Below are 27,199 nucleotides of genomic sequence, written 5' to 3' on the forward strand. Positions count from 1 at the left end.
AAAACTGTTAGTGTAGCTAAGATGTGGTAAAAGCTATTAGTGTAGATTGGAAAAAGCATAACCATTAGCAAGTTAAATGTAAAATATTGATAGGCTAAAAGAGAATTTGAAAGGAAGTTGGCCATAGAGACAAAACTCATAATGGTATACATCCCAGGGTTCTGAAAGAACTAAAAAATGAAATTTCAGATCTATTACAAGTAATTTGTAACCTATCATTAAAATCATCTGTTGTACCTGAAGACTTGAAAGGTGGCCAATGTAACCCCGATACATAAAAAGGGCTCCAGAAGTGATCGGGAAACTATAGACTGCTGAGCCTGACTTCAATGCCTGGAAAAATTGTGGAAACTACTATAAAGAATAAAATCACAGAACTTATACATAGACATGATTTAATGGGATACAGCCATGATGGATTTACCCAAGGGAAGTCTTGCCTCACAAATCTACATTTTTTGAAGGGGTGAACAAGCATGTGGATAAGGGTGGCCAGTGTAATCCCAATAATTAAAAAAGGCTCCAGGGGCGATCTGGGTAACTATAAACCAGTGAGCTGGATTTCAGTGCTGGGAAAAATAGTGGAAACTATTCTAGAGATCAAAATCATAGAGTATATAGAAAGATATGGTTTAATGGAACACAGTCAACATGGATTTACCCATGGGAAGTCTTGCCTAACAAATCTGCTTCATTTGTTTTGAAGGGGTTAATAAACATGTGGATAAAGGTGAACCGGTAGATGTAGTGTATTTGACAAAGTCCCTCATGAGAGGCTTCTAAGAAAACTAAAAAGTCATGGGATAGGAGGCAATGTCCTTTCGTGGATTATAAACTGGTTAAAGGACAGGAAACAGAGAGTAGGATTAAATGGTCAATTTTCTCAGTGGAAAAGGGTAAACAGTGGAGTGCCGCAGGGATCTGTACTTGGATCGGTGCTTTTTAATATGTCTATAAATGATGTGGAAAGAGGTACAATGAGTGAGGTGATCAGATTTGCAGATGACACAATTATTCAGAGAAATCACAAACGGATTGTGATAAATTGCAGGAGGACCTTGCGAGACTGAAGATTGGGTGTCCATATGGCAGATGAAATATAATGTGGACAAGTGCAAGGTGATGCATATAGGGAAAAATAACCCATGCTGTAGCTACACAATGTTAGGTTCCATTTTTGGAGTTATTACCTAGCAAAAAGATCTGGGTATCATGGTTGATATTACTTTGACTTCGGCTCAGTGTGCTGTGATGGTCAAAAAAGCAAACAATGTTAGGAATTATTAGGAAAGGAATGATTAATAAAATGGAAGATGTCATAATGCCTCTGTATTGCTCCATGGTAAGACCGTACCTTGAGTACTGAGGGCAGTTCTGGTTGCTGCATCTCAAAAAAGATATAATTGCACTGGAGAAAGTACAGAGAAGGGTAACTATGAGGAAAGGCTAAAGCGGTTAGAGATATTCAGCTTGGAGAAGAGCTGGTTGAGGGGGGGATATGATAGAGGTCTACAAAATCATGAAAGGACTTGAATGGGTAAATGTGACTGTTAATTACTCTTTCATGTAATACAAGGACTAGGGGGCATGCCATGAAGTTAGCAAGTAGCACATTTAAAATGAATTGGAGAAACATTTTGCACTCAGTGCACAATTAAGCTCTGGAATTTGTTGCCAGAGGATGTGGTTAAGGCAGCTAGTGTAGCTGGGTTTTAAAAAGGTTTGGATAAGTTCCTGGAGAAGTCCATAAACTGCTGTTAATCAATAGGGAATAGCTACTGCCTTTTGCCGGCATTAGTAGCATGGGATCTATTTAATGTTTAGGTACTTGCCAGGTACTTGTGACTTGGATTGGCCACTGTTGGAGACAGGATGCTGGATTTGATGAAGCCTTGGTGTGACCCAGTAAGGCATATCTTATGTTAAGCTGAAATTAAAAAAAAAAAAAAAAAAAGGTTTGGACAAGTTCCTGGAAGAAAAATCCATAAAAGATTATTAAGGTGGACTTTGGGAAATCCACTGCTTGTCCCTGGGCCTTCACTCATATCTGTGTCCTTCTGTACCGTCAGTTCCCAGCTCTGTGCTTTCCACCTGGCTGTGCTGTGTGCTTGGAATAGTCTTTCTGAACTGGTGCATCATGCTTCCTCTCAGCATTTGTAAATCCAATCTCAAGACTCACCTTTTTGAGGTTGCTTTTAAATATTATGCACGATTGTCTGCTTTTAGCCTCATTAACTAACTTTCTTTTTCATTTTTCTTTCCTTTAACCATTGTTTTACTTTATGAAATGCCCCAAGTCTCTTGTCCTGTATGTTTGTCTTATTAAATTTAAGCTTTATTGAGCAAGGACTGTGTTTTTTTGCTTGTTTGTTTGTACAGCACTGCATATGTCGTGTAGCGCTATAGAAATGTTTACTAGTAGAGGAATCTATTTAACTTAGGAATCTTGCCAGGTAATTGTGAACTGGATTTTATTCTTTGAGGTAAAGATTTGGTTTTCCCTAGGGAGCATGATTGGCTGCAGTTGCCATAGGCCTTTGCATTCTACGGGAATGGCTGGGCCAAGTAATTTGACTAAATATGGGTAGTGTGAAGAAGTTTTAATATTATGACCTGATGTCTTGTTAGCCAGTTTGAGTACATAACTTGTTTTCAGCCCAGAGGAAGGCTGGATGGCTAGATGAACAAAGAGGCCCAGATGGTTAGAGTGAATTCTCATCAAAGGTTACAGCAGTCATTGATGTATCTGCTGTACAACAGCAAAACACATTTCTGGAAGCCAGTTTACATCATAATAAAGTTAATCTTTTGGCAGTATCCTCAAATCTGCTTCCCTTATCCAGTTTTATTTTTGCTGAATATACATTGAGAATTTAAGAGTTATTATATTTGAACATTTTTAGAGGCTTGTGCTGTTGGCATACTGTGGCCATTGATTAGTATCATGAGCCCCCAAAAGTTATGAAGTTGAATATTTTATATACATTTTAGACAGGATTTGAATATGGTAACAAGAAGCATAGTACACCCACTCAAGAAGGTTATGCCAGGCATTCGAAGCAGCGAGGTAGAAAGCACAGAGTCAAGATTTGGCAATGGAGAAGTGCACAGATAAAACCATCTTCCCTAATGAAAGAAGTTTGGGAGGATGTGATTGTGGGGAAATAGAAGAGGCAATGAGATGCTTCAGAGTGAGGAGAAGAAGCTTGACCTGTATGTGGAAGCAGATGGGGAGCCACTGTGTTGACTTAAGCTGAATTTTCAAAAGACTGTAGTAGAGTGAGATGGATTGGTGGGATACCCATGATGAGCAGGTTGAAGAAGTCAAAGTGGGAGGAGATGAGTGAGCAGGTAAGGGTTTTGGTAGTATGTTCAGACAGGAAGGGATGGAGTTTGATGTAACAGAGCAGTGCTTCTTAACCGTCCTTGGGGCACACCTAGCCAGTCAGGTATTTAGGATATTCATAATGAATATGCCTGAGATAAATGTGTATACAATAGCAGCAGCAGTGCGTGCATATCTCTCATACGCATATTCATTGTAGATATCCTGAAAACTGATTAGGTGTGCCCCAAGGACTGGTTGAGAAGCACTATTATGGAGAAAAGGAATAACATGCTTTAGAGATGTTTTGGATGTGTTTGGAGAAGGAGGAGTCAAGGGTGACTCAAGGTTGTGGGCCCATGCTCTGTGTACTTCCTGCTATAAACAAACGTGCGAGTCAGCATCATGGGGCAAAGACCACAAATATCCTGTCAGTAGATTTCTTTCCCTGCGGGTGTATTAATGCTGTGCTGTGTCAGTTGTCACTTTGACAAGTTCAGTTCCATATCTGGGTCATTAATCACAGATGTACAGTTGTGCTCCTAAGTTTACATACCTGTTTCAGAAGTTTTTAAGATGTGTACCATTTTAAGAAAACATGAGTGATCAGACAAAACATATTTGATATTTTTTAATGTGCTTCACAGAATAGCACAATCATTAAACCATAGCAATAAAGGAAATAATGAAATAGTCCTGTTCAAAAGTTTGCATACCCTTAGTTTTTAATATTGTGTATTGCCCCCTTTTGAATCAGTGATGGCTTGCAGTCTTTAGTGATAGTTGTGAATGAGGCCCTTTATTTTCTCATGTGGTAAAGCTGCTCATTCCTCTTGGGCAAAGCTTCTAGATCCTGTAAATTCTTTGGTTGTCTAGCATGAACTGCATGTTTGAGTTCTCCCCAAAATGCCTCTGATGTTGGAGTCAGTACTGTGATGGTCACTTCAGAACCTTCACTTTCTTCTGCTGCAGCCACTGAAGGGTCAACTAGGCCTTGTGTTTCGGATTGTTCTCATATCGGAAAGTCCAAGTGTATGCAAATCTTTCTCATGCATATTCATTGTTGATATCCTGAAAACCTGGCCTGTTTGTGGCACTTGGGGATTGTAATTCACTATCACCATTTACATTATCCTTCGTTGCCATCTGAACCTGTGTGTGCTAACTTGTCTATATTATCAGCCCAAACATTCAATTGTATGAAAACTTTTGAACAGAAGTATTTTATTATTTCCTTTATTGCTATGGTTTGTTTAAAGATTGTGCTATTCTGAGATGCATAATAGTTTAATTAGAAACACATTTAGAAATAACAGATGTTTTGTCTGATCACTCATTTTCTTAAAATGCTACACATCTTACAAATTCTGCCAGGGGTATGTAAACTTATGATCACAACTGTATATGACATTATGCACAAAACATAAGAACATGCCATACTGGGTCAGATCAAGGGTCAATCATCCCAGCATCCTGTTTCCAACAGTGGCCAATCCAGGCCATAAGAACCTGGCAAGTACCCAAAAACTGTCTATTCCATGTTACTGTTGCTAGTAATAGCAGTGGCTATTTTCTAAGTCAACTTAATTAATAGCAGATAATGGACTTCTCCTCCAAGAACTTATCCAATCCTTTTTTAAACACAGCTATACTAACTGCACTAACCACATCCTCTGACAACAAATTCCAGAGTTTAATTGTGCATTGAGTGTGAAAGAACTTTCTCAGATTAGTTTTAAATGTGCCTCATACTAACTTAATGGAGTGCCCCCTAGTATTTATCTGAAAGAGTAAATAACCGATTCACATCTACCCGTTCTAGACCTCTCATGATTTTAAACACCTCTATCATATCCCCCCTCAGCCGTCTCTTCTCCAAGCTGAAAAGTCCTAACCTCTTTAGTCTTTCCTCATAGGGGAGTTGTTCCATTCCCCTTATCATTTTGGTAGCCCTTCTCTGTACCTTCTCCATCGCAATTATATCTTTTTTGAGATACGGGACCAGAATTGTACACACTATTCAAGGTGCGGGCTCACTATGGAGCGATACAGAGGCATTATGACATTTTCCGGTTTATTCACCATTCCCTTTCTAATAATTCCCAACATTCTGTTTGCTTTTTTGACTGCCGCAGGTCACTGAACCGACTATTTCAATGTGTTATCCACTATGACGCCTAAATCTCTTTCTTGGGTTGTAGCACCTAATATGGAACTTAACATTGTGTAACTATAGCATGGGTTATTTTTCCCTATATGCATCACCTTGCACTTATCCACATTAAATTTCATCTGCCATTTGGATGCCCAATTTTCCAGTCTCACAAGGTCTTCCTGCAATTTATCACAATCTGCTTGTGATTTAACTACTCTGAACAATTTTTTATCTGCAAATTTGATTACCTCACTCGTCATATTTCTTTCCAGATCATTTATAAATATATTGAAAAGTAAGGGTCCCAATACAGATCCCTGAGGCACAAACAATCCTAAAGTGTAGAATCTTCCTTTGTTGAGGACTGTTCAACTAATTTAACAAAAACCTGACATTCACTATGTAACCAATATAAACTCTTGAAAGAAAGCCATCCCTTCAGAACAAAATTCACCTTTTTGAGACAGCTGTTAAAATTTATACCCTGATTCTCTCTGATGGTTCTTGATGTAATAAACAATTTCTCTTATGTGTCTTGACTATATTGAAAGTTCCATGGAGCAGGGACTGTATTTCTCTTATATGTGCTTTGCACGTTTCATGAAGCAGTGTCGGGCCGATGCAATATCGTCACACGAAAAACGGGCACTCATGATTGAGCGCCTGCTTCCTAACGCGCACTCGCCCACCTCTCCCGGATGCGTGATGCAATAGGGTAATGAGCGGCTATGTAAAAAAAAAAAAAGGCGCTAGAGGAAATTGTGCGTTCCTAGTGCCTCCTCTCCATTGGGCATCCAGGAGAAATGGCTGTTAGTGTGGATTAGGAAAATAGACTCTCAATATGAGCATCCGTTTTCTCGGCACAAAAAAACATGCACAATGTACATGGCCTAGATTGTGTATATTGGGTGTTCAGAATTTTTTTTTTCAAGATTTTATTTTTTGCGCGATGCTGCTTTCTGTGGTTCTTCCTATTTTGTAACACGACAATACTAATAGGAGGAACCACAGAAAGCAGTATTTTTTTTTTTTTTTTTTTTTGGTGGAGCCTTTGATCGTGGAAATCTTTAATGCCAGCTCCCGGGATGGCGTTAAATTTTCCACATTACAATGGGCACCTTGGCCATACAGGAACTTTTTAAATCGGGCGGTAATAGCTAATATCCTCATGTACATGGAATTTACATGTGATGAGTGCTATTAGCTACCGCTGGTTTGGACTCAAGTTTTGGATGCACTGAACCCAGTATTTCATTGGGCTTAAGTCTAGCGTGTCCAACCGTGCACTTAGTGACGTGCTGACCTCAGTGCCTGATATTGCATCAGCCTGTATAGAAATAATCAGTAGTAGTAATAGGAGATATGGTAGAAATACTGGGCACAGTGGAAGAGTTTGCAAAGACCTGTTAAACAGTAATATAATTCTGCCATTGTATTAGCAAGTAAAAGACCCTGTTAACTTTTTAAATTTATAATTCAAAAGACTAATTTTTCATGGAGAAAACTTTGTTTTGGGACCAATAGATTAATATAGTTTTCCTGTCGATAGTGGCACTGAATTAACCATGCTGTCTGGGGGGGACATCCTTCGGTAACCCTGAAGCGAAGCTTCTCCTAGCAATCACAGTTTTGCTTTCTGTGGCTGCGCACATCTTCCTGTGTGTTTCTTCCCGCATGATTGTCATCTTTTCAGTCTCATTTTTCCGTGCTGCCATCCACATGCAAAGCTTTTTCTCCTGACTTCTCCTCAGTTTTTTCTTCCGTAGAACACAACAGCACTTTTTGGTGCTACCATGGCCCCCAATCCGCCTGGCTTGAAATACTGCCAGTGAGGAAAAGTGATATTGATTACAGACGGGCATAATTATTGTTATGTCTGTCTGGGGCCCGACCACGACCAGTTGGCTTGCCGCGACTGTGGGTGCATGTTGCCGTGGGTCTAGAGATAGTTCTCCCAGAAGATCGTGTGCCTCAAGGAAAGGGGTGATGGCTCCTATGCCCCACAATTGGAATGTCTCTCCTCTCACTCTTCCCCTAGGCCGAAGTTGGACCGCCCAGAGAAAAGGAAAAGGGCCTTCTCTCTGGGACCTCAAGGTAAAGGGGCTATCGAGCCAAATGGTGCTCACCACCATAGTGCTTTCCCTGCTCCAAGACCGGCCATGAGTGCTGCGTCGGACAATGCATCAGTGGCCCGGGCTCAGCAGCATCGTCCGTCTACCAGTGGTGCAAAGGCGTCGAAACCAGCGCAAAGGTCAGTGCATTGACCATTGAAAAGAATCAATGCTTGCGTTGACCCATGCGACGAAGACCAAAAAAATGCATGCGTTGGAGGACCGACGCTTGGATGCACGACACATTGAGAAGTGCGCCCCAGGAAGCCACACACCTCAGTACAAGAAAGGGCAGATAAGGCGTCTGCGCAAAGACACCACTCCAAGCATCAGTCTGCATTGGACTTCAGAAACCCGGCATAGGAAGCTGAAGCCCAAGCTGGCAGAGGTGCGGGGTCAAGGACAGCACCTGCAGATAGTATTCAGCCCTGAGGAACTCCACGAGATGGGGTGTTGACCCTCTCTCGGATTACCCAGACTCAGAAGCTTCTTCTACCTCCTCACGCAGAGTCTACTCCTACATTTCTTCTGTCTCCAAGTGTAGGAGGATATCTCCCCCAACTGCAGGAGCCTCTTACCAAACATCCACCCATGGGAGGTGGGTCCTCCAGAACACTGGCCCAGAGGACCAGATTTGGATATATTATTTGCCGCAGTACCCTACTCATCCTCTGGGCGCAAATCAAGGGAACAAGGAAAGTCCATGGCTCCAGCAGGTTCTGAGGGTTGATGGCACAAGCAATTTCCCAGATTTCTGCAGTTCTAACTGGTCTCTTTGCATCTCTGGAGTCACACGAACAGGAGCATCCGCCTGCAAGCCCTCTTTGGAAGAGGGCCCCCTGGAGGAAGGGTCCCATCCACAGCAACAGGAAGAGACCATTCAGCAGGTGGAGAAGTGGCCCCAGCCAAACTCAAATTCGGAGGCCTCACAACCCAGTTCTCCAGGTTCGTCCATTGATTTGCCATCCGACCCACTGGAGGAGCCACCAGAGCCCTCCTCCGCGCTGGAATATCTTTCTTACTCTGTTCATAGAGAAGGTAGGGGTGTGACTCACCGTGGAAACCAGGAAGATTCCAGACTCTAGGGCAGAAGTCCTGGGCATATTGAAAATATTTGAGGTACTGGCTGAACTGACAGCATTGCCTCCCCACAGGGTACTGGATGCAGTCCTGGAGAAAACTTGGGAGTTCCTCTCTCTAGTCTGGCCACTTTCAGAAAGGCGGATCTCAAATTTAGAATGAGGAAATCACCATACTACAGTGCAGTGCAGCTCCTTCACGCTTCTATCCTAGTGGAGTCGGCCATGAAAAAGGCAAAAAAAGACCAGGCTTCATTCTAATACCCCTCCGGGTAAGGACAATTGTAAATTAGATGACTTCACAAAACGATCCTTTTAATCCGCCATGCTGAATGCAAAGATACAGCAGCACCAATTCTATATCATGCAATATTTTTACGAATGCCTGCAGAGATCAAGCCCTTGTTTGAGGAAGGCTCCTCCAGCACCGTACTTCCCCCACCAGATACTTGATATGGAAGAAATACTCCGCCACCTCTTCTGTACAATTTATGAGTTGTTTGAAACATTGTCATGTGCATCGGCGTCAACCATAACGACTCATCAGATAGCCTGGTTAAGGGCCAGCGCCATATGACAAGATGTGTATGAGAAGTTAGCAGACCTGCCATGCAGGGGAGATAACCTCTTCGGAGACCAGCTGAAAGAACAGAACGTAACTGTTAGGTCCTTGGCCTACCCTTTTGGACCAATCCTCAACAACCTGGAGGTACTATCAAGCTTATCGTAAAGTCAGCTTCCAGAGGTACCCATACTGGTCATACCCCCCGTACAGAGCGCAGACATTCCCGTAACCTGGGCAGACCCAGGGGCCAGCGCCAGCAGCAACAACAGTCAGCCCCCAATCAGAAACCCCCGCAAAGTTTTTAAGATCGGCGGGCCATCCCTACCATTACCTGTGGGGGGGAAGAGTAGCACAGTTATTCAGTTTGTGGTCTGCAATCACATCTGACCGCTGGGTACTGAACATCGTTCGCAGGGGCTACCAGTTCAATTTCAAGCAGATTCCAATGCTTCCCAGTCTCGCCACCTCTCACCGGGCTCAGCAATGGGCACAACCCCTACAAGCACAATTAACCTTTCTGCTTGCCTAGCAAGCCATACAGGTAGTGCCATCACATCAATGGAACAAGGGATTCTGTTCCCCATACTTCCTCATTTCCAAGAAATCAGATAGTCTCTGCCCAATTTTAGACTTAAGGACTGTTAACAAATTTCTTCATAGAGAGAAATTCAAGATGACATCCCTAAAGTCAGTCCTCCCTTTTCTACAACCCAACGATTGGATGTGCTCATGTGACCTCAAGGATGCCTACTCCCACATCCCGATGCCCCGCTTATCCTGGCGGTATCTATGCTTCCAGTCCAATGGGCAGCATTACAAATACAAGGTGCTTCCGTTTGGCCTCTCCTCTGCCCCAAGAGTCTTCACCATGGTGGCGGTGGCCCACCTTCAACAGAAGGGGATTCAACTATTTCCCTACCTAGACGATTGGCTGCTGTTAGCTTCAGACAAGCCAACTCTGTTTACACTTAAAGAACACGATCGATTGTTTGCAGGCATTGAGATACATAATCAACTATGAAAAGTCCAGCCTCCAACCGACGCAAATCTTGCAGTTCATTGAGGCACACATAGACACGGTAAAAGGAAAAGCTGTCCTACCCGAGGACAGGGCTTTGACCCTCAGTGCCCTGGCAAGGCAATTGCAGGCCTGTGCAGAGGCCTCGGCTCACCAGTGTTATGGTTTTGAGGTGTTTGGTGGATTCTTAGGTGCTGCAGTGATGGCTACTCCCACGGGGAGGAGCCCCACGGGGAACTGCAGTACCAGGCTAGACTCAGATGCACAAACACAGAGAGAAGTTTTGTTGTACAGCTTGTAGAGTTCACCAGAGGTGGCAGTAGTGAGTAGATTCCTGCAGCAGCAGTCTGGGGTCCTCGGCTGAGGAGACCTGTCCCACAATGGTGGTATAGGGAGCTCCGATGCAGATCTTCAATGAGGAGCTGTAGGTGAGACAGACTGGTAGATGTTAAGTTACTCACACTCTTGTAGCTGTAATGGTGAAGTTCCCAGCAGGTAGAAGTAATAGTAGCAGGCACCAAGGTAGACAGCTCAGGCCCTCGAGGAGCGAGTACCTGGATATCAGATAGGCACCTGGAAAGAAGCATAGGGCCCCCGAGGAGCGGGTACCCAAGTTAGTAAAACCCTGGAGGGTGGAGAGAGCTTCCAGCAGCAGCGAGAAGCGGCAGAGCAGCTTAGACCGGACGAATCCAATTCTTGCTAACTTAAAGTCAGTCAGCAAATGGGCAACTTAAATACCCGGATGTTGTGACATCACTCGAGGGGGATGCCCCCAAGGTTCGCACCAATGTTGGAATAAAGACATGGGTAGCGCGCGCACCCCAGGAGGCCCGCAGGTGAATCATGGCGGAAAGCCTTGCCATAGCCGTTCTGTGGACACCGGAGAGTGCGGCAAGCAGATGCGGCGGTCGCCATTTTCCCGAGGCTGGTGGAGAAAGCTAATATTGAGGTGAGGCATGTGGGATGGAGCCGTCTGAGTCCGATGGACGCAACAACCAGATCCTGACCCTCCTGGGGTACATGACAGCATCCATATATGTGGTACCTCACACCCTCCTACACGTGTCATCTTCAGTGGGGCCTCAAAACTCAGTGGACGCAGTTCCTTCAACCCTTGTCGAACACATTGCATCTCACCCGGGCCATGAGAAGGGGTATAGCTTGGTGGCTATCTTCAGCTACACTTACAGAAGGTGCCCTGTTCCGGAGACTGGTACACGAGCTCATTCTCACCACAGATGCCTGTGGGGGTGGGGAGCTCATCCCAACCTTCAAACGCAGGGCTTGTGGATGGCGGGGGAGCGTGCTCAACCGATAAACCTACTGGAGCTATGTGCAATTCAAAATGCCCTTTGCACCTTTGCCGAGCAAGTGTGGGGCAAAAACGTCATGGTACACACAGACAACCAGGTGGCCAAGTTCTACATAAACAAGGAAGGAGGGTCAGGTTCCTGGACACTGTGCAAGGAGGCGATTCAAATTTTAGAATGGGCAGAGAAGCAGGCAGTCTCATTACATGCCACCTATCTTCCCGGCATAGCAAACACCAAAGCAGATCGCCTCAGCAGAATATTCCATCAACATGAGTGGTCACTGAACCAGAAAATAGCAGACGCTTTCTTCACCTGTTGGGGTACCCCGAGCATGGACCTCTTTTTATAACAGTGATCAGCAGAAAAGTCAGCAGATTCTGTTTCGTGTTTTTGAGTCCAGAGAGATTCACACGGGATGCCTTCCTAATCCCTTAGAAAGGGAGCCTTCTCTATGCTTACCCTCCAATGCTGCTTCTGTCTCGTACCATACAAAAATGTATTGAGGATGTTGCCGACCTAATCCTCATAGCTCTGGCATGGCTAAGACAGAACCTTGGTATGCTTATCTGGTTCAACTGTCAATAGACCCTCCTATACCACTGGGGGAGGGAACAGATCTCTTGTCTCGGGGGGTGGGGGGGCGCTGCTAGACCCCATGCAATCCTTACTTTATCTCACAACCTGGAGGTTAAAGAACAGTACTGAGCCATCTGGGTGTGTCGTCGGATGTCCGAAATGTATTTATATCCTCTTGCAAGGATTCCATCCAGAAAAACTTTCAGTTCAAGTGGCACAGTTATTCAGCCTGGTGCCAAATCAGATGAGTAGATCCGTTCTTCTGTTCACCAGAAACCCTACTGGATTACCTGCATACGCTTTACCAGTCAGGATTGGCGACATCTTCAGTACAGGTTCATATCAGTGCCATAGCAGCCTATCGCCTTTCACACAATGGCCTCCCAGTCTCGAACCACCCATTGGTCTCTCGCTTCATGAACGCACTTTTGCAACTCAGCCCTTCAGTAACCAAGCCTCCAGTTCCCTGGGATCCGAACCTTGTACTGGAACAGCTTATGCTCCCACCATTCAAACCTATGGACAGTTGCCACATGAAATATTTGACCTGGAAAGTGGCATTTCTGGTCGAGCTAACGTCCGCCAGGCGTGTCAGTGAATTATAAGCTTTGGTTCTCTGCCCTCCTTATCTGCAATTCTGCCATGACAAGGTGACCCTCCAAACTCACCCTTCCTTCCTACCCAAGGTAGTTTCGGCATGTCACTTGAATCAAACTGTTATACTGCCAACGTTTTTCCCGAAACCACACGGCAACGATAGAGAACACCTTTTGCTTACGCTAGACTGCAAAAGGGTGCTGGCATACTACAAACGTAGATCCCACAAAACAGACCGGAAGATGATCTGTCGAAGCTAGAAGGCAAGAAGGAACAGACCAGTTGCCTTAGGTTGAAAATATTTATTCGCACATATATCTTGATAAAAGAGCCCAACCCTGGCTGAGTTGGGCTCTTTTATCAAATGTAATTATATGATTCAATTCTTCAAGATGTAATTAATGATATATTGGACGTTCCATTTTACTTGCTATGGTCCCGGCAGAAATCAATTAAGTGTTAAGTGTCCGGGCAGAAATAACCTCGTAGATGTGCTACGTGCAGGGATTTTTATGCAAGACAGCAAATTACTCTACCATAGATTAGAGAACTATGTATTCACTTCTGTTATTCTAAACGCTCCACTTAACTATCTACCAAGGTCAATGTACATCAGGTCCGGGCGGTAGCTACCTTGATTGCCCATCTTCACATGGTACCACTGTAAAGCATTTCCAAAGCAGCCACTTGGTCTTCACTACATACCGTCACATCTCATTACTGCCTGGACCAGCAAGCAGCCTCGGACGCAGCAGTCGGGTCAGCGGTGCTCACCAGTCAACGTGACAAACAACTTGCATGGCTGTCCACGGTAAGACGGGTTGGGCTCGCAGCCATCAGATTCACTCATAGAAGAGGATGCTGTAAACCCGTCAGCATGCGAGGCTCAACCCTATAGCTGGAGACTCCCAGACTCCATGGCCAATTCAGCCCTGCTATCGACGGGGAAAAAAGCAAGTTTGCTTACCTAAACAGTGTTTTCCGTACATAGCAGGATGAATTAGCCATGCTGATCCACCCACCTCCCTGGACAGCCTTTCAGGACATCCATTTCGGATGGTTTTTGCTATGATACAGACTGAGGAGACGCGTGCAAAGCTCTGTGATTGCTAGGAGAAGCTCCGCCTCAGGGCTGCCGGAGGACATTTCCCCCCCCCTCCCCCAGAGAGCATGGCTAATTCATCCTGCTATCTACAGAAAACACTGCTTTTAATCTTTAATCTACTCAAAGTTGCAGATAAATTCATTTCTTTAGAACCTAATCATACTCATGGTAAATATAAGAAGATTAAATACTTTGGATAAAGACAGATTAATATTTATTTCTTATCAGCTACAAATCAGTGGTTCCTTCCTGCTGTGAGGGGTGATATCCCTCCAGGCTGTGCAGCCCATGGGTTTGTCTGTGATGGGACGCGAATCCTGGTATTTGGAGGAATGGTGGAATATGGGCGATACACCAGTGAACTGTATGAATTGCAGGTAAGAGGAAAGGTGTAGTTGCTGCTCCTGTTTTTAATTATTTCTTCCTCATGTTTCCCTATTTCTTAGAAGCCCCTCCCCCCAGACAGCATGCCCAGGTACACACATGTTCTTGCCCATTTGGGAAGAGGTCTCTTCTGACTCTTGCTCTCAGCACTTCTCCTACAGCTGGCCCTGTCATACTGGAGATTCACTCTTGTGTCTTATGTCCCTCAGCATTGTGCCCTGAGCTGTAGGGTCAGTTCAGCTACTTCTGTTTTTAGGAGTATTTATTACTCATAAGTGAAAAGGAGTGGTGGAAATGATCTGTATGTGGAATATGCAGATAGCATTTGTAGGTTAGGAAAAGACACATGGAAGAGCTCAAAGGTTAAACAAAGTACTGCTTCTTTTAGGTTGTAAACATTACTCCAAATGGATTGATTTTACAATATCTTGACAGGAATGAGCCTCGATCCTAATCTAGAGCATGTTGAGTATGATCACAGTTTCTCACAGTTTCTCAAATTCACTGCCATTGTCCTCAGTACTTTCATTGTGCCAAAGAGAGCCTCCTGGAGTTCATAGGGTATTATGTGCACAGACGACATGTCTATATGTGCTTTGAAGTTCTTTTAGTCAAGCTCGTGGCACCCAATACAGTTGGCTCTATTTATCTTTCTGCCACATTTCTAGCTCTTTGCATCATTTATTTTATGGGGATCTTCTCTCTCCATATGGTCCATACAATAGTCGCTTGGTACTGACGCTTTTATCAGCAATGCTGTCCTTGAGCTTTTCTCATTTACCACAATATCCAGTTTTCTTGTATCAAGCTTTTTATTTTTTGGAATGGGAATGTCTCAGGTTATCACAACTTCTTCATTCTCTACAATTCTCCCAGGGTCGTGATCTCAGTGCTTTTCTGTTATGTTTACACAATTTCCAGTGGATGAGCCATGCCACCTTATTATGCTTTTCTGTATACAGCTCTTGTGACATCAGCTCTTGTCATCCAGCCACAAGGTGTGTAACCATTTCTAGTTCAGTTTTACAGAATCTACATTTATGTTTTATCCTTTTTTTTTCTTTTCTATGCCGGTTATGAACCATCTTGTCTGTAATCCACTATCCTGTGCTGCAGTTATCAGTCTCTCTCACTTTTTAGGTTGTTTTTTTTTAAATTTACTATTTGTTAAAATATTTCAAATACAAAGAAACTATCCAATACAATCATATCCCCCCCCCCCCCCCCCACACACACACAGAAATTTTCCACCTCCATCCCGTCCCTCAGAATCATTTAGGAATTTAAGAAGCTTCCCAGGTTTGAAATAATGCCCAGATATGGAAAAGGAAGAAATGGCATGTCTTTGTAGTGCAGTCATCTGTTGCATCTAAATATCCCATAATCTTTTATATCCCGAAAGCATGGTAAGAGGTTCCCTTCACTCCCATTGTGCTGCTCTTTCACATTTTGCAGCCAGTAAGATTTGAGTAAGCAACTTATCTCTATGCTTCCATAGCTCCTCCACTGGGGTGTGGAGTAGAAATACTTTTCAGCCCTTATCTATTTGAGATTGATCCTTAATCATCTGTTCTTTCTAAATTGGTTGAAGTCTCTGTATTACAGCAACTTGACAAGTTTTTTTTTGCCGGACCATCAGTTTCTTGACCCTTTTCAGTTCGGGTTCCGTACGGGTCTAAACACAGAAATGCTTTTACTTTCTATCCTCGACACTTTTCTTCAAGGTTTTGATTCGGGACAGGGTTGTTTTTTTTTCAGTTTGCCTTGAGATCTCTGCGGCTTTAGATACTGTTAACAATGAGCTCTTATTGTATCCATTGTGTGAGGCAGGTATCTCTGGTGCTGTGCTGCAATGGTTCCACTCCTATCTGAGTGAGAGGACCTTTTGTGTTATTCTCCTCTTCTCACTCAATGACAATCCTGAGATTCTGGTATCCCCCAGGGGTCAGCCTTATCGGGCGCAATATTTAACATCTATTTGGCCCCAATTTGTAAGTTGTTGTCTGGGCTTGGTGTGGGATAATGGAGATATGCCCATGACACCAATTCTTTATCCTGTTATCTCACTTTTGGGGCTCTACATTGGCCATGCTTACATCTTGTTTATGGTCTATAAAGAATTGGATGTTACGTAACAAACTGGCTTTGAACCTTAACAAAAATGAAATGATGGTCCTGCAGAGAATTGTCACATTTACACTGCCTCCGTGTATTTCATTTGAAAATGTTTTAATACCAATCATAGCCTATATGAAAAGTCTGGAAGTTATTTTGGACATGAAACTGAATATGCAACAGCAAATTAAGGCTGGATGCTACAAGCTGAATTTACTCCAGTCTTTGAAAGCCCTACTGGGTTATTCTGAATTCTGCTTTGTTGTGCAGACCATGATTTTATTTAGTATTGATTATTGCAGTTCATTGTATTTTGGCTTACCAGCTGCTGCTCTCCAGGCAAGTCAGCTCTTGCAAAAATCAACAGCACAGCTTATTTCTGGCCAGAGAAAGATCTCATATCATCCCGTACTGTTTGAGTTGCATTGGCTCCCAGTTGCTTGGTATGTTCAGTGTAAGGTTTCCCGCCTTATTCATAAACTAGTGGGGAGTGATTTTTCAGTCTGAGCAAACTTGATACTTCAGATAGCGAGGTCTACTTGAGATTCCCTCCATATGGATTGTGAGTATGACCAAGATTCATAAGTGGTCCTTCTCAGTTGCTGAACTGACATGGAACTTTCTGCCTGTGGCATTATGCCTAGCAAGTTGTACTGAGAAGCTGTTGAAATTGCATCTATTTAATCTAGCTTTTAACCTCTAAGCAGTGTTGTACTATGCTTCAGCTCTGTTCCAGCTGTCCATAATTGTATTTATCATTTGTTTGATGCTGTCTTTTTGTGTTTAAGTGCATACTTAAGTTTGTTTTTATCCTGTATGCCGTTTAAGGCTATAATAAGCGGCATATAAGAAATTTTAAATAAAAATCAAACAACCCACTTTATCCCAAAATGGGATGATTTTGCAGCAGTTCCCCCAAATTATGGCCCATTGACTCCACCTCCTCCCCCGCATTCCCTCCAACACAAGTCTGGTGCATCTTATATGTTTCAATCTACGAAGGGGTATAATCATCAAAAATGCACTTTTAAAATAATTTTCCACTAATTGGGCAAAGATAGATATCATAGCAGTTTGCAATCTAATATCATCTCATTTTAATCCTCCCCCCCCCTCCCATTCCCACGATCATTGAGTTGTTTACAGAGCTTGGAAATAAAATCTTTACAAAACCTTTCAAAAGTTGAATAACATACGACAATTGCTGTTTCCCCATTAATCACTTAACATAATATTGACCCTGTAGATAAGAATACTTATATGTCTATGAGTTTTATCTGTTTTAGGATTTCTTTGAATTTGTATCTGGTTTTGTATTTTAGGAGGTATTTTATTATGTATTATGTGTTTGATTATATGTTTGTAACCCCATCCCTGATGGGGCTATAAAAATTGTAACAATTTCTTTGGAGCTGGAACCACGCCTGGCTAGCTTTAACATTTTTCTCTTTCGCCCAGAATGCTAGGGGTGACTCTTTGTACCTTCATCTTTCTTTTCCCTAGGAGAGGGGTACCTTTCCTCACTGTGTGTGTGTGTGTGTACTATATGTACCACAGAATTCACTCTGGAGTCATTTGTTTAGTATCCAAATTCAAAGTCTTTATTGTTGAAAAAGTCTGAGAAATATGACACAAATTTAATCTCCAGCACCACGGAATTTCTCTTTGTTCAGTCTTTTTCCTTCCATCTGTGCAAATGTTTCCTTTGCCAGGGCAAGGGAAACATCCACCCTCCAGGGCTCGGATAAGTGGAATCCCCAGGTAGGCAGGGTATCCTTTAGATGGGCCAGAAAATCCTTCTGAACTGCTAAAAAAAAAAAAAAATAAAAAAAAATACTATCTATCAGAGTACAAATCTCTCCCAGTGGGGTGCAAACTCCTGATTAATGTCCTCAATAATGTTAAACGTCCCTTACTCATAGATAGTAGATCCTATGGTAATCTTTTCTCTCTCACGTGATCCCTGATAGGAGGGATCCACACAGGAATGTACAGCTTCAGATGTACCTTCCAAGCGCAGGAAGAGCAGCCAAACACTTCCTCCTTGATCTTTTTACAAAATTTTTCTTCCCAAAAATAACAAACACTGGAAGGTCCTGTCATCGGGTTACCTCCTTCCTCTATCCTCGTTGAGGGTGTAGAGGGGCAAGTCTTCCCTGAGCTGAGCAATCCCAGAAACAGAGTTCTCCATGCTCTGAGTTCAAGCGGTGCACAGGATTTTACCAGGCTTCCTACAAATCAAAGTCTCTTTAAGCCCAAAATTAACCCAGGATACAGGAAGTGGTTACAGTAAGCAGGGCAGATCCCCCGACGCAACTCACAGACTTCCAGCAGGGTTTGCTGGAGTCCAAAGAGTAGGCCAAAAATACAAAATAGGTAAAAGCTCCTCCAAACACCTCCTTATAACTTAAAAACAACTCATACTGCCCCCAGAGCTCCCAGGAAAGAGCTGCTTATAAAACCTTTCAAAGGGGATGGCCATTCCAGCACCCTCAGAGGGGAGGGGCTGTACCGAATGGTGCCTCCCCTCACTCACTAACCTGTACTGCTCTAGCTGAATAAGGAATTTCCCAGGGTTTACTGGTAACATGACCTTAGAGTCCACTACATGTATTTGATCATGTATTATGTATTGTATTATTTATTTTGGCTATGTATTTTTTTAAATTATTGTAAACTATATTGGGTGGTCCTTGATGGGCTAGGAATATGGTATATAAGCTCAGAATTAGAGTGAATGCAGGAATTGCAAATTGATAGCAAAGAACTTTTCAAAATTAATTTCCATCTCCTTAGCATTCTCACTTATTTTTCATTAGTCTTTTCTCTCAGTAACTTATGCTGAATTTGTGTACTTTCATCCACCCCTTGATATCTATGTAGCTCTTGCTGCATAAGTTCTTTCATGCTACAGTCCTCAGCTGGAGAGGTATATTCCATTTTGTTTGACTTTCCTTTATGGAAAGTTGCCTTACCACATTTATCCATGCCACATGTCATCTGAGAAACCTTTCACTACTGAGTTCTGCTAAACGACAATCACAGGAGCTATAAAGCTCCAAGTCATCTACAACTTGTAGGTGCAATATCTGTGGATCATTAGTGTCTCTAGAATTAAGGCAAAATTTACAGCCCAAAATGTATTTAGAATGCAGTGCCAGGCAAAACAATAGTGGTGACGAGGAATCTCCCTGAAATATTCCTTACTGGGTCTTGATGTTAGAAATAACGCGTTCCATCTTCTTAATTTAGGTGAAGTGTAATCTGCCACATTGTCATGGTAAACTTGATCTACACGATTAATCCAGGATCCACACTGTACATTTCAAGGCACTTTATTATTCAATAGCTTTTTTATAGTCTATCCATGCTGTACTGATGTTTTGACCTATCTTACAACTGATATTTATGGCTTTATTCCACATCAACACATGCCCCTCATTTGTTGCCTTTCTCTTCTTCTGCCATGATTTTATTAAACTATCTGATCATATATTTTATCCACATGTACTGAAGTGACAGCTTGTAGACTGTAGGTAAGCATGCTATTGGTTGATAATTTTGGGGGATGTTGCTCAGTTCTCCCTTGGAAAGGAGGAGTGTTCTTCCTGTTGTGTTAATTTTGGTTGTCTGATCAATTGATTTTTGCATTTTGTCAAATCTTGGTGTGAAGATATAAACTGCTTGACCCTGTCAAGGTTCTAGTCGAGACTTTTTTATTTTTTTAATTTGGCTTCTGTCGGTTTTGTTATTTCAAGCCAATTCATAGTTTTGAGGCATGCCCTGTCTTACATGCCTCTGTATGTTGGGTAACCGATCCTCATATAAAGTACTCCAGCACCATTTCAGCTTTTGTTCGTGGTGTTTTAACTGCACTAATGGTCTTTCCCAGTTCCGTATAGAATAGCTTTGGATTCTGTCTAAAGATTTTATTTTGATAGCTTCCCTTTCTGTTTTCTTCATATCTCCACAGTTTTTGTGCTTCTGCTGCTATTTTCAGTGTATTATTGGCATGTATTAATTTGGTCTTATGTTAGTGCAGCATATTTTAGCTTGTGGCTGTGTGTGACTGCAATGTTTCTTGCCTGAGCTCAAATATATCCTGCCATTCAGCTTTCCTTTGAGAAGTGAGAGTTTGAAGACTTTATCATAAAGTGTGTGTTTAAATTATTTTGGTTCTGAATATATCTCTTGATTTTTTTTTTTTTTTTTTTTAAAGGCAAGTCGTTGGCTGTGGAAGAAACTAAAACCCCAGCCTCCATCTAACGGTGCACCACCTTGCCCACGACTGGGCCATAGCTTCACTTTACATGGAAACAAGTGTTACTTATTTGGTGGTCTGGCAAATGAAAGCGAGGATTCAAACAATAATGTTCCCAGGTATGACAACTGGGTTTGGGTAAAACATTGGAAGGAAACTGTATTAGCACAGCTAAAACAAAGTGCAAACTGCAGTGTTTTGTCTGCCATGCCAAATCTAAGCCGATATCCTGCACTAGGAAACTTCTTAGCATCTTCAATAAATCACTTTGTAATGAAGTAAATGTCCGTCCTAAGTTTGTTTTTGTTTTTTTTTTGTTTGTTTCTTTTTTGTTTCTGTGCCTGTAAGCCCACATGACCAATCTGATGGATAAGTCATTGGGAGGTTTGGGCAGGTGTTTGGACCTTTGCTATATGATGTGTTTCAGGAAAAATGTCAAATAGGAAAACTGAACTGATACAGAATATAGCGAAGTCCATTTTGAAATTAACTTGTTGTATTACAGTTCCCTGCATTCCAGGGAAGAACCATATTGGCAAAAGTCATAGAATATTGCACTCGCTGGTTCTGGCTGATAACGAATATGTACACAAAGGAACCAATTGGATCCCATTCCACATGAGCAAATTAGTTATAGTCATTTTTCCTTCCAAGGTTCCAGCTTAGTTGGAACGTGCCCTAGCCTAGATTACGATCCCATGAATCTATGTTCACAGCTCTTTGGGATTTTTATTCCTCTGCCTCTCTACTTCAGCTGTCACAGCAAAATTTCTCTGGGTGAGAGACATAGACTTTCAAGCTAACTAGTTTGTGCTGCCTGTCTAGCATCCCTCTCCAGATGTGGGCATTGGTAGTGCAGAATGCTACCATGGGGTAGGCTCATTAGTAAAATCTGTAATTTTACCTGTGTATACTTTTGAAATCTTCCACAATACACAGGGAATTGAATTCTAACATTCATCCTGTACTTCATTAACTTTCAAGTTAATGCCTGGTATTTCAATGAGGATTCTTGGAATTCACGTGTGTATTTCATTTATCATATAAACTGTAATAATATTATATGGTAATACTATTTAAAATTACAATGTAGTCAAATGCGCAAGCCTTTTTTTATGTAGTGGCTTTTTTTATGCTGAAGGTGCACAGGGAAGAATGACATTATTCAGACTTTCATTTCTGTGCAGTTGGAAAAGCAGCAAAGTGAGTTCATGGTTCTTTATCTCTTGGTCTCTGATAGAAAGCAAAGAAGAAGGGATCAGAAGAGTCTTCATCCTTAAATATTCATTAGCCTCATTTATTATCTCTATTTTTTTGTTTTACAAAAGTTTCACGCCATTTTATTTTTGGTGGGTTACACAACACTTTTTACTGTATTTCTCCAACAAGTAGGCATGAATTAGCCATAACGTGTGGGTGACATTATCCAAAGGCACTGACGTGGGCCCAGAGCTCCTATGCATGTTCAGTAAAGACTTTACTGAGCATGCATAGGACTTCCCGCCCCCCCCCCCCCCCCCCACAAAACACACACTACCTCGTAAGCCCCTCCGTCTTTCTTCATCTGAGTTGTTGCGTGGACGTGTCCCAGTCTGTCTAAAATGTTTCTACTGTTTGAACCTTGTGCTATTTTGCTGCTTTTACTTTTTTTTTGCCACTGCCTGAATAGCCCCTCAAACAGAACTTTTTAAGTTCTAATTTGAAAAAGAAAGAAGATGATTGTGGGAAAATCGAAGACTAAGAAGCCGGCAGTCGGCGCCTTCAAGGCCTTCATTTGTGGGCGCTAGATATCCATCACAGATACATAGGCCTATTTTTTATTTTTTTAACATCACTGCTTGGGCCCAGCTCTTATAACTGCAACAGTGGTGGTTGGATATCCCTCGGGGTGCAGGGTGAGAGCCCTTCCCTTGCTTTTAATATATTTATAAATGATCTAGCAAAGTGAATGAATGAGGTGATCAAATTTGCAGGTAACACAAAATTATTCTGAGTGGTTGGACCACAAGCAGATTATGAGAAATTGCAGGAGGATTTCAGAAATTGAGCATCCAAATGGCAAATGAAATTTAATGTGTACAAACAAGCACACAATGATACATATAGGAAAAAGTATTTGAAACACTAGTTATACAGTTAGGTTTCCATTTTGGAGTCAACATTCAGAAAAAAGATCTAGGTGTCATTGTGGACAGTATATTGAAATCCTCTGCTCCGTGTGAGCTGGCAGTCAAAAAAGCAAACAGTGCTAGAAATTATTAGGTAAGGAATGGAGAATAAAACAGAATGTACCGTATTTTTCGCTCCATAAGATGCACCTGACCATAAGACGCACCTAGGATTCAGAGGGGGAAAATTAACAAAAAAAAAAAAAATGGTGTGCTAAACCGGCTCTGTCCCCAGACATCTGTGCGTCTTATGGAGCAAATTAGGGGAATGCATAAAATTTTTTTTGTCCCATTTCGTTTTGGGTCTGGGGAGGGCCATTTCAGTCCACTCCCCAGATCAGAAAACTTTTATCCTTCTCTTTCTGTGGGGAGACCCCCCCCCATCCCAACCCTTTAAATTGAATTAACTACAACCCCCCACCCTCCTGACCCCCCCAAGACCTGCCAAAAGTCCCTGGTAGTCCAGCGGGGGTCCGGGAGCGATCTCCTGCACGTGGACCGTCGGCTGCCAGAAATCAAAATGGCGCCGATGGCCCTTTGCCTTTACTGTGTCACAGGGGCAACCAATGGCACCGGTAGCCCCTGTGACATAGTAAGGGCAAAGGGCTGCCAGCGTTATTTTGATTACTGGCAGCCGGCCCATGTGCAGGAGATCGCTCCCGGACCCCCGCTGGACCACCAGGGAATTTTGGCAGGTCTTAGGGGGGGTCAGGAGGGTGGGGGGGTTGTAGTTAGCTTTTTTTTTTTTTTTAATTTGCTCCATAAGACGCACAGACATTTTCCCCCACGTTTGGGGGAAAAAAAGTGCGTCTGTCTTATGGAGCGAAAAATACGGTAATACCTCTGTATCCCCATAGTGTGACTGCATTTAGAGAACTATATGCATGTCTGGTTGCCACAAAAGATATAGTGGAACTGGAAAAGGTTCAGAGAAGGGTGACCAAAATGATGAAGGGAATGGAATGGTTCCTTATGAGGAAAGGCTAAATAGATTAAGACTCTTCAGCTTGGAGAAGAGATGGCTGAGGGGAGATATGATAGAGGTCTATAAAATCATGAAGGGAGTGGAACAGGTAAATGTGAATCATTTATTTTACGCTTTCAAAAAATAAAAAGACTAGGGGACACTGAGTAGCATATTTTAAAACATACTGGAGAAAATACTTTTTCATTCAACACATAGGTAAGCTCTGGAATTCACTGCTAAAAGATGTTGTAAAGGAAGTTAACATAGCTGAATTTAAAAAAAAAGATTTGGATAAGTTCCTGAAGGAAAAGTCAATAAGTTTTTATTAACAAAGTAGACTTGAGGAAAACCACTGTTTATCTCTGGGCATAAGCAACATGAAATCTATCTACTATTTGGAATCCTGCCAGGTACTTATGACCTGGATTGGCCACTATTGGGAACAAGTTACTGGGCTTGATGGACCTTTGGGCTGACCCATATAACAGTTCTTATGTTCTTAAGTGTCAGCACAAGGCTAGGCAGTGGAGCCACTCCTTGTCTAGGAGCAAGGCATTATTGGATTCCCCATAGGGAGTCAAGGTGGGAATCTTTTCCATCTCTATCCCATAAGTATGGAAAAGTTCTGCCCCCCCCCCCCCCCAACACACACTCACACACACACACACACACACACACACATACACTCTTAGATCTATCTCAGGTTAGGGGGTTGAACAAGGCGCAAAATCCTGTGGCACTGAATGAACCACTGAAAAGAGCACCAAAATGATACGAAGGTCCCCCTTCAGTGCTGTCTCCCTCAGAGCTGAAGAGATCAGCACTGTCAGCAATTGATTTCACTGAAACAGCCTTACCATGGGAGATAGCTGCATTGGTGCAGGTCTCATCTTGATTCATGATGCAGAAGATCCCATGGCACCAAGTCATCTGTTTTTCCCAGACCCAGTGCTGACCAAGGCACTTTGTGGCCTCTGCATGGAGCTTGCATTCCAAGGTGCAGTCAACCTGCTTGACATTGCATGATATGGCGCAGTCTGCCATAATGGAAAGGAGCATGTCAGTGCATAAGCCCAAGAGTGTCTCAGCTGAGGCTAGGATGCAGCAGGCGGCGTATCTGGCACTGTTCATTAGTGCAGTTTGGGAAGTGTTGACACAGCCAGCATGGACTGCTTTAGAGCCGACCCCTACTATGGTAGCCATAGCCACCACAGTGCAGAGTTCCTCTGAGGCTGTTCAGACGGCCCTTAGTGATGAACCAAGCTGGGTGTCTGAAGAGGATGTCTCTACTCAACTCCAGTGCAGCGGGTTCCCTAGCACATAGGGGCCCAACTGTCAAAAGTGAAGAACTTTTTTGCCACCTTAAACCCTTGACCTTGCTATGTTGGGGGATTGCTCTTGTAGTGTACCATGGCGCTAATATTTGACTCATATTGTGCTCTTTCTTCCCCAAAGTCTGGTTTTGGTTATCCATGTGTTGCTCTTTAATAAAAAATGATTTTGACAAAAAAAAGAACTTCTCCTGTCAAGATGGAGGAAAGATTCCCATGTAGTGGGGCTGCCCAAGGTCCCATGTTGGATGTGTGTCTTACCTTGAGAACTTCCAGAATTGGGAGATAGACCTCACCATAAAGTGGCAGATTCTTCTCCTCCAGGGGAGTCCCCTTAAACGTCAGAAGGGGAAGAAGTGAACTCTGTTCATTTTTACCAACTATCTCCCCCCTCAGATCAACAGAAGTCCCTCATCCTTTTCAGGTTCATTGCTCAGTGCTTCTGTGCGATTAGGAGAGGAAGAGGGTTCCATGGGGATTTCTTTACAGCTTCTTCTGGATTTGCCTCTGCATGCTTCTCCAGGGATCGCTGCTACTCTTTCTTGGATAAGCTTGCAGAGTCAGGAAGGAGATTGCCCCAAGAACAGATACCTTCAGTTTCTTCAACCTCCAGCCGATTTTGCAAATATCCCAGTTCACAGAACCTTCAGATGAGGATGTGGAGGATGCCAACATCATGTCTACCAGTATCCTGGAAACTGGATTTAAAATGCAGGGTCTAAGCTTCCCTGGAGTTTGGTGTTGTCCAATTTCTGCACCACTCAGTAGTGATGGAGTCCACATTGGAACATGCTAAATGCACGCATGATCACTTCAATATACCTTCTGGGAAAGATCAAAAGGTATTGCATGTTAAAAAAAAAAAAAAAAAAAAAAAAATGTCTTCCATATGGAGATCAGCTATCCTGTCTTCAGATGCAGTAACATACAGGCCGATTCAGTAAAGTCCACGGGAGAGCAGACGAACGCCCACTCTCCCGGCGCACGCACCGGCCCCTTGCTGGTGCACGCGATTCAGTATTCAAATTAGGTGGTGCAGTAGAAACGGGGAAAAGGAGGCGCTAGGGACACTAGCGCGTCCCTAGCGCCTCCTTTTAGCCCGGAGTGGCGGCTGTCAGCGGGTTTGACAGCCGACACTCAATTTTGCCGGTGTCTGTTCTCGAGCCCGCTGACAGCCACAGGCCGAATTCAAATTTTTTTTTTTTTTTAACTTTTTTTACTCTTCGGGACCTCCGACTTAATATCGCCATGATATTAAGTCGGAGGGTGCACAGAAAAGCAGTTTTTACTGCTTTTCTGTGCACTTTCCTGGTGCCGGAAGAAATCAGCGCCTACCTTTGGGTCGGCGCTAATTTCTGAAAGTAAAATGTGCGGCTTGGCTGCACATTTTACTTTCTGTATCCCGCGCACATACCTAATAGGGCCATCAACATGCATTTGCATGTTGAGGGCGCTGTTAGGTGCCGCGGGTTGGATGCGCGTTTTCCTCCCCTTACTGAATAAGGGGTAAGGGAAAACACGCGTCCAAGAGCAGGCTAACAGTGCGCTCCGACGGAGCGAACTGTACTGTATCGGCCTGATAGTAAATGAGAGCAGATAAAGACCAGTATTGATTTTGTACGCATTTACCCAAAGTAGATAAAACTCCCACATGGAACCCAGTCCCATTGTGTCTTTAGGATAGCAACAGCTGCTCCGGGCAGGTTACCACATGAGGGAGATTTGCATGCATTATCTCAATTGTATTCAAATCTCCTTCATTTATATTCATTGTGGATAGCCTGATAAACAGACCTATTTGTAGTTCTTGAGGACCAGAGTTGTTTCAGCCTTACATTTCCTAGAGTTCTGGAATGTAAATGCTGTCCAAGCTTCCTTCTGAATCAAAGCAGCATGCAAAGCCTCTACACTACTGTGCAGAGGTCTAATATCACCTGCAGGCCAGCACAGAGGAAATGAGCTCTCTGGGGAAAACAGCATGGGGCAGAACATTATTTATTTAGGACTCATATATACCGATATTCTTGTAACAAGTTACAAATCACTTCGGTTTACATTATAACAATAACCTGTGCAAAAGAATGCATTACATTAAAACAAGGATGAGCAAACTTGGAACCAAGTAACAT

The 27,199-nt window shown here is 43.0% G+C and overlaps 1 protein-coding gene across 4 annotated transcripts in view; it reads left to right on the forward strand.

The window, feature by feature from the left end:
• The window catches only part of HCFC2 (host cell factor C2), a 116,722-nt gene that overhangs the window by 2,689 nt on the left and 86,834 nt on the right, over window positions 1–27,199 (forward strand). For 3 of the 4 annotated variants that reach the window (XM_029601511.1, XM_029601510.1, XM_029601512.1), the window contains 2 exons: window positions 14,073–14,221; window positions 20,563–20,723. In XM_029601511.1, coding sequence (XP_029457371.1) covers window positions 14,073–14,221; window positions 20,563–20,723 — 310 coding nt within the window. The remainder of the gene's footprint in view (window positions 1–14,072; window positions 14,222–20,562; window positions 20,724–27,199) is intronic. The other variant, XM_029601513.1, reaches the window with a different exon arrangement.

The sequence above is a fragment of the Rhinatrema bivittatum genome, chromosome 4, assembly GCF_901001135.1.
Source record: "Rhinatrema bivittatum chromosome 4, aRhiBiv1.1, whole genome shotgun sequence".
NCBI classification, from domain to species: domain Eukaryota; kingdom Metazoa; phylum Chordata; class Amphibia; order Gymnophiona; family Rhinatrematidae; genus Rhinatrema; species Rhinatrema bivittatum.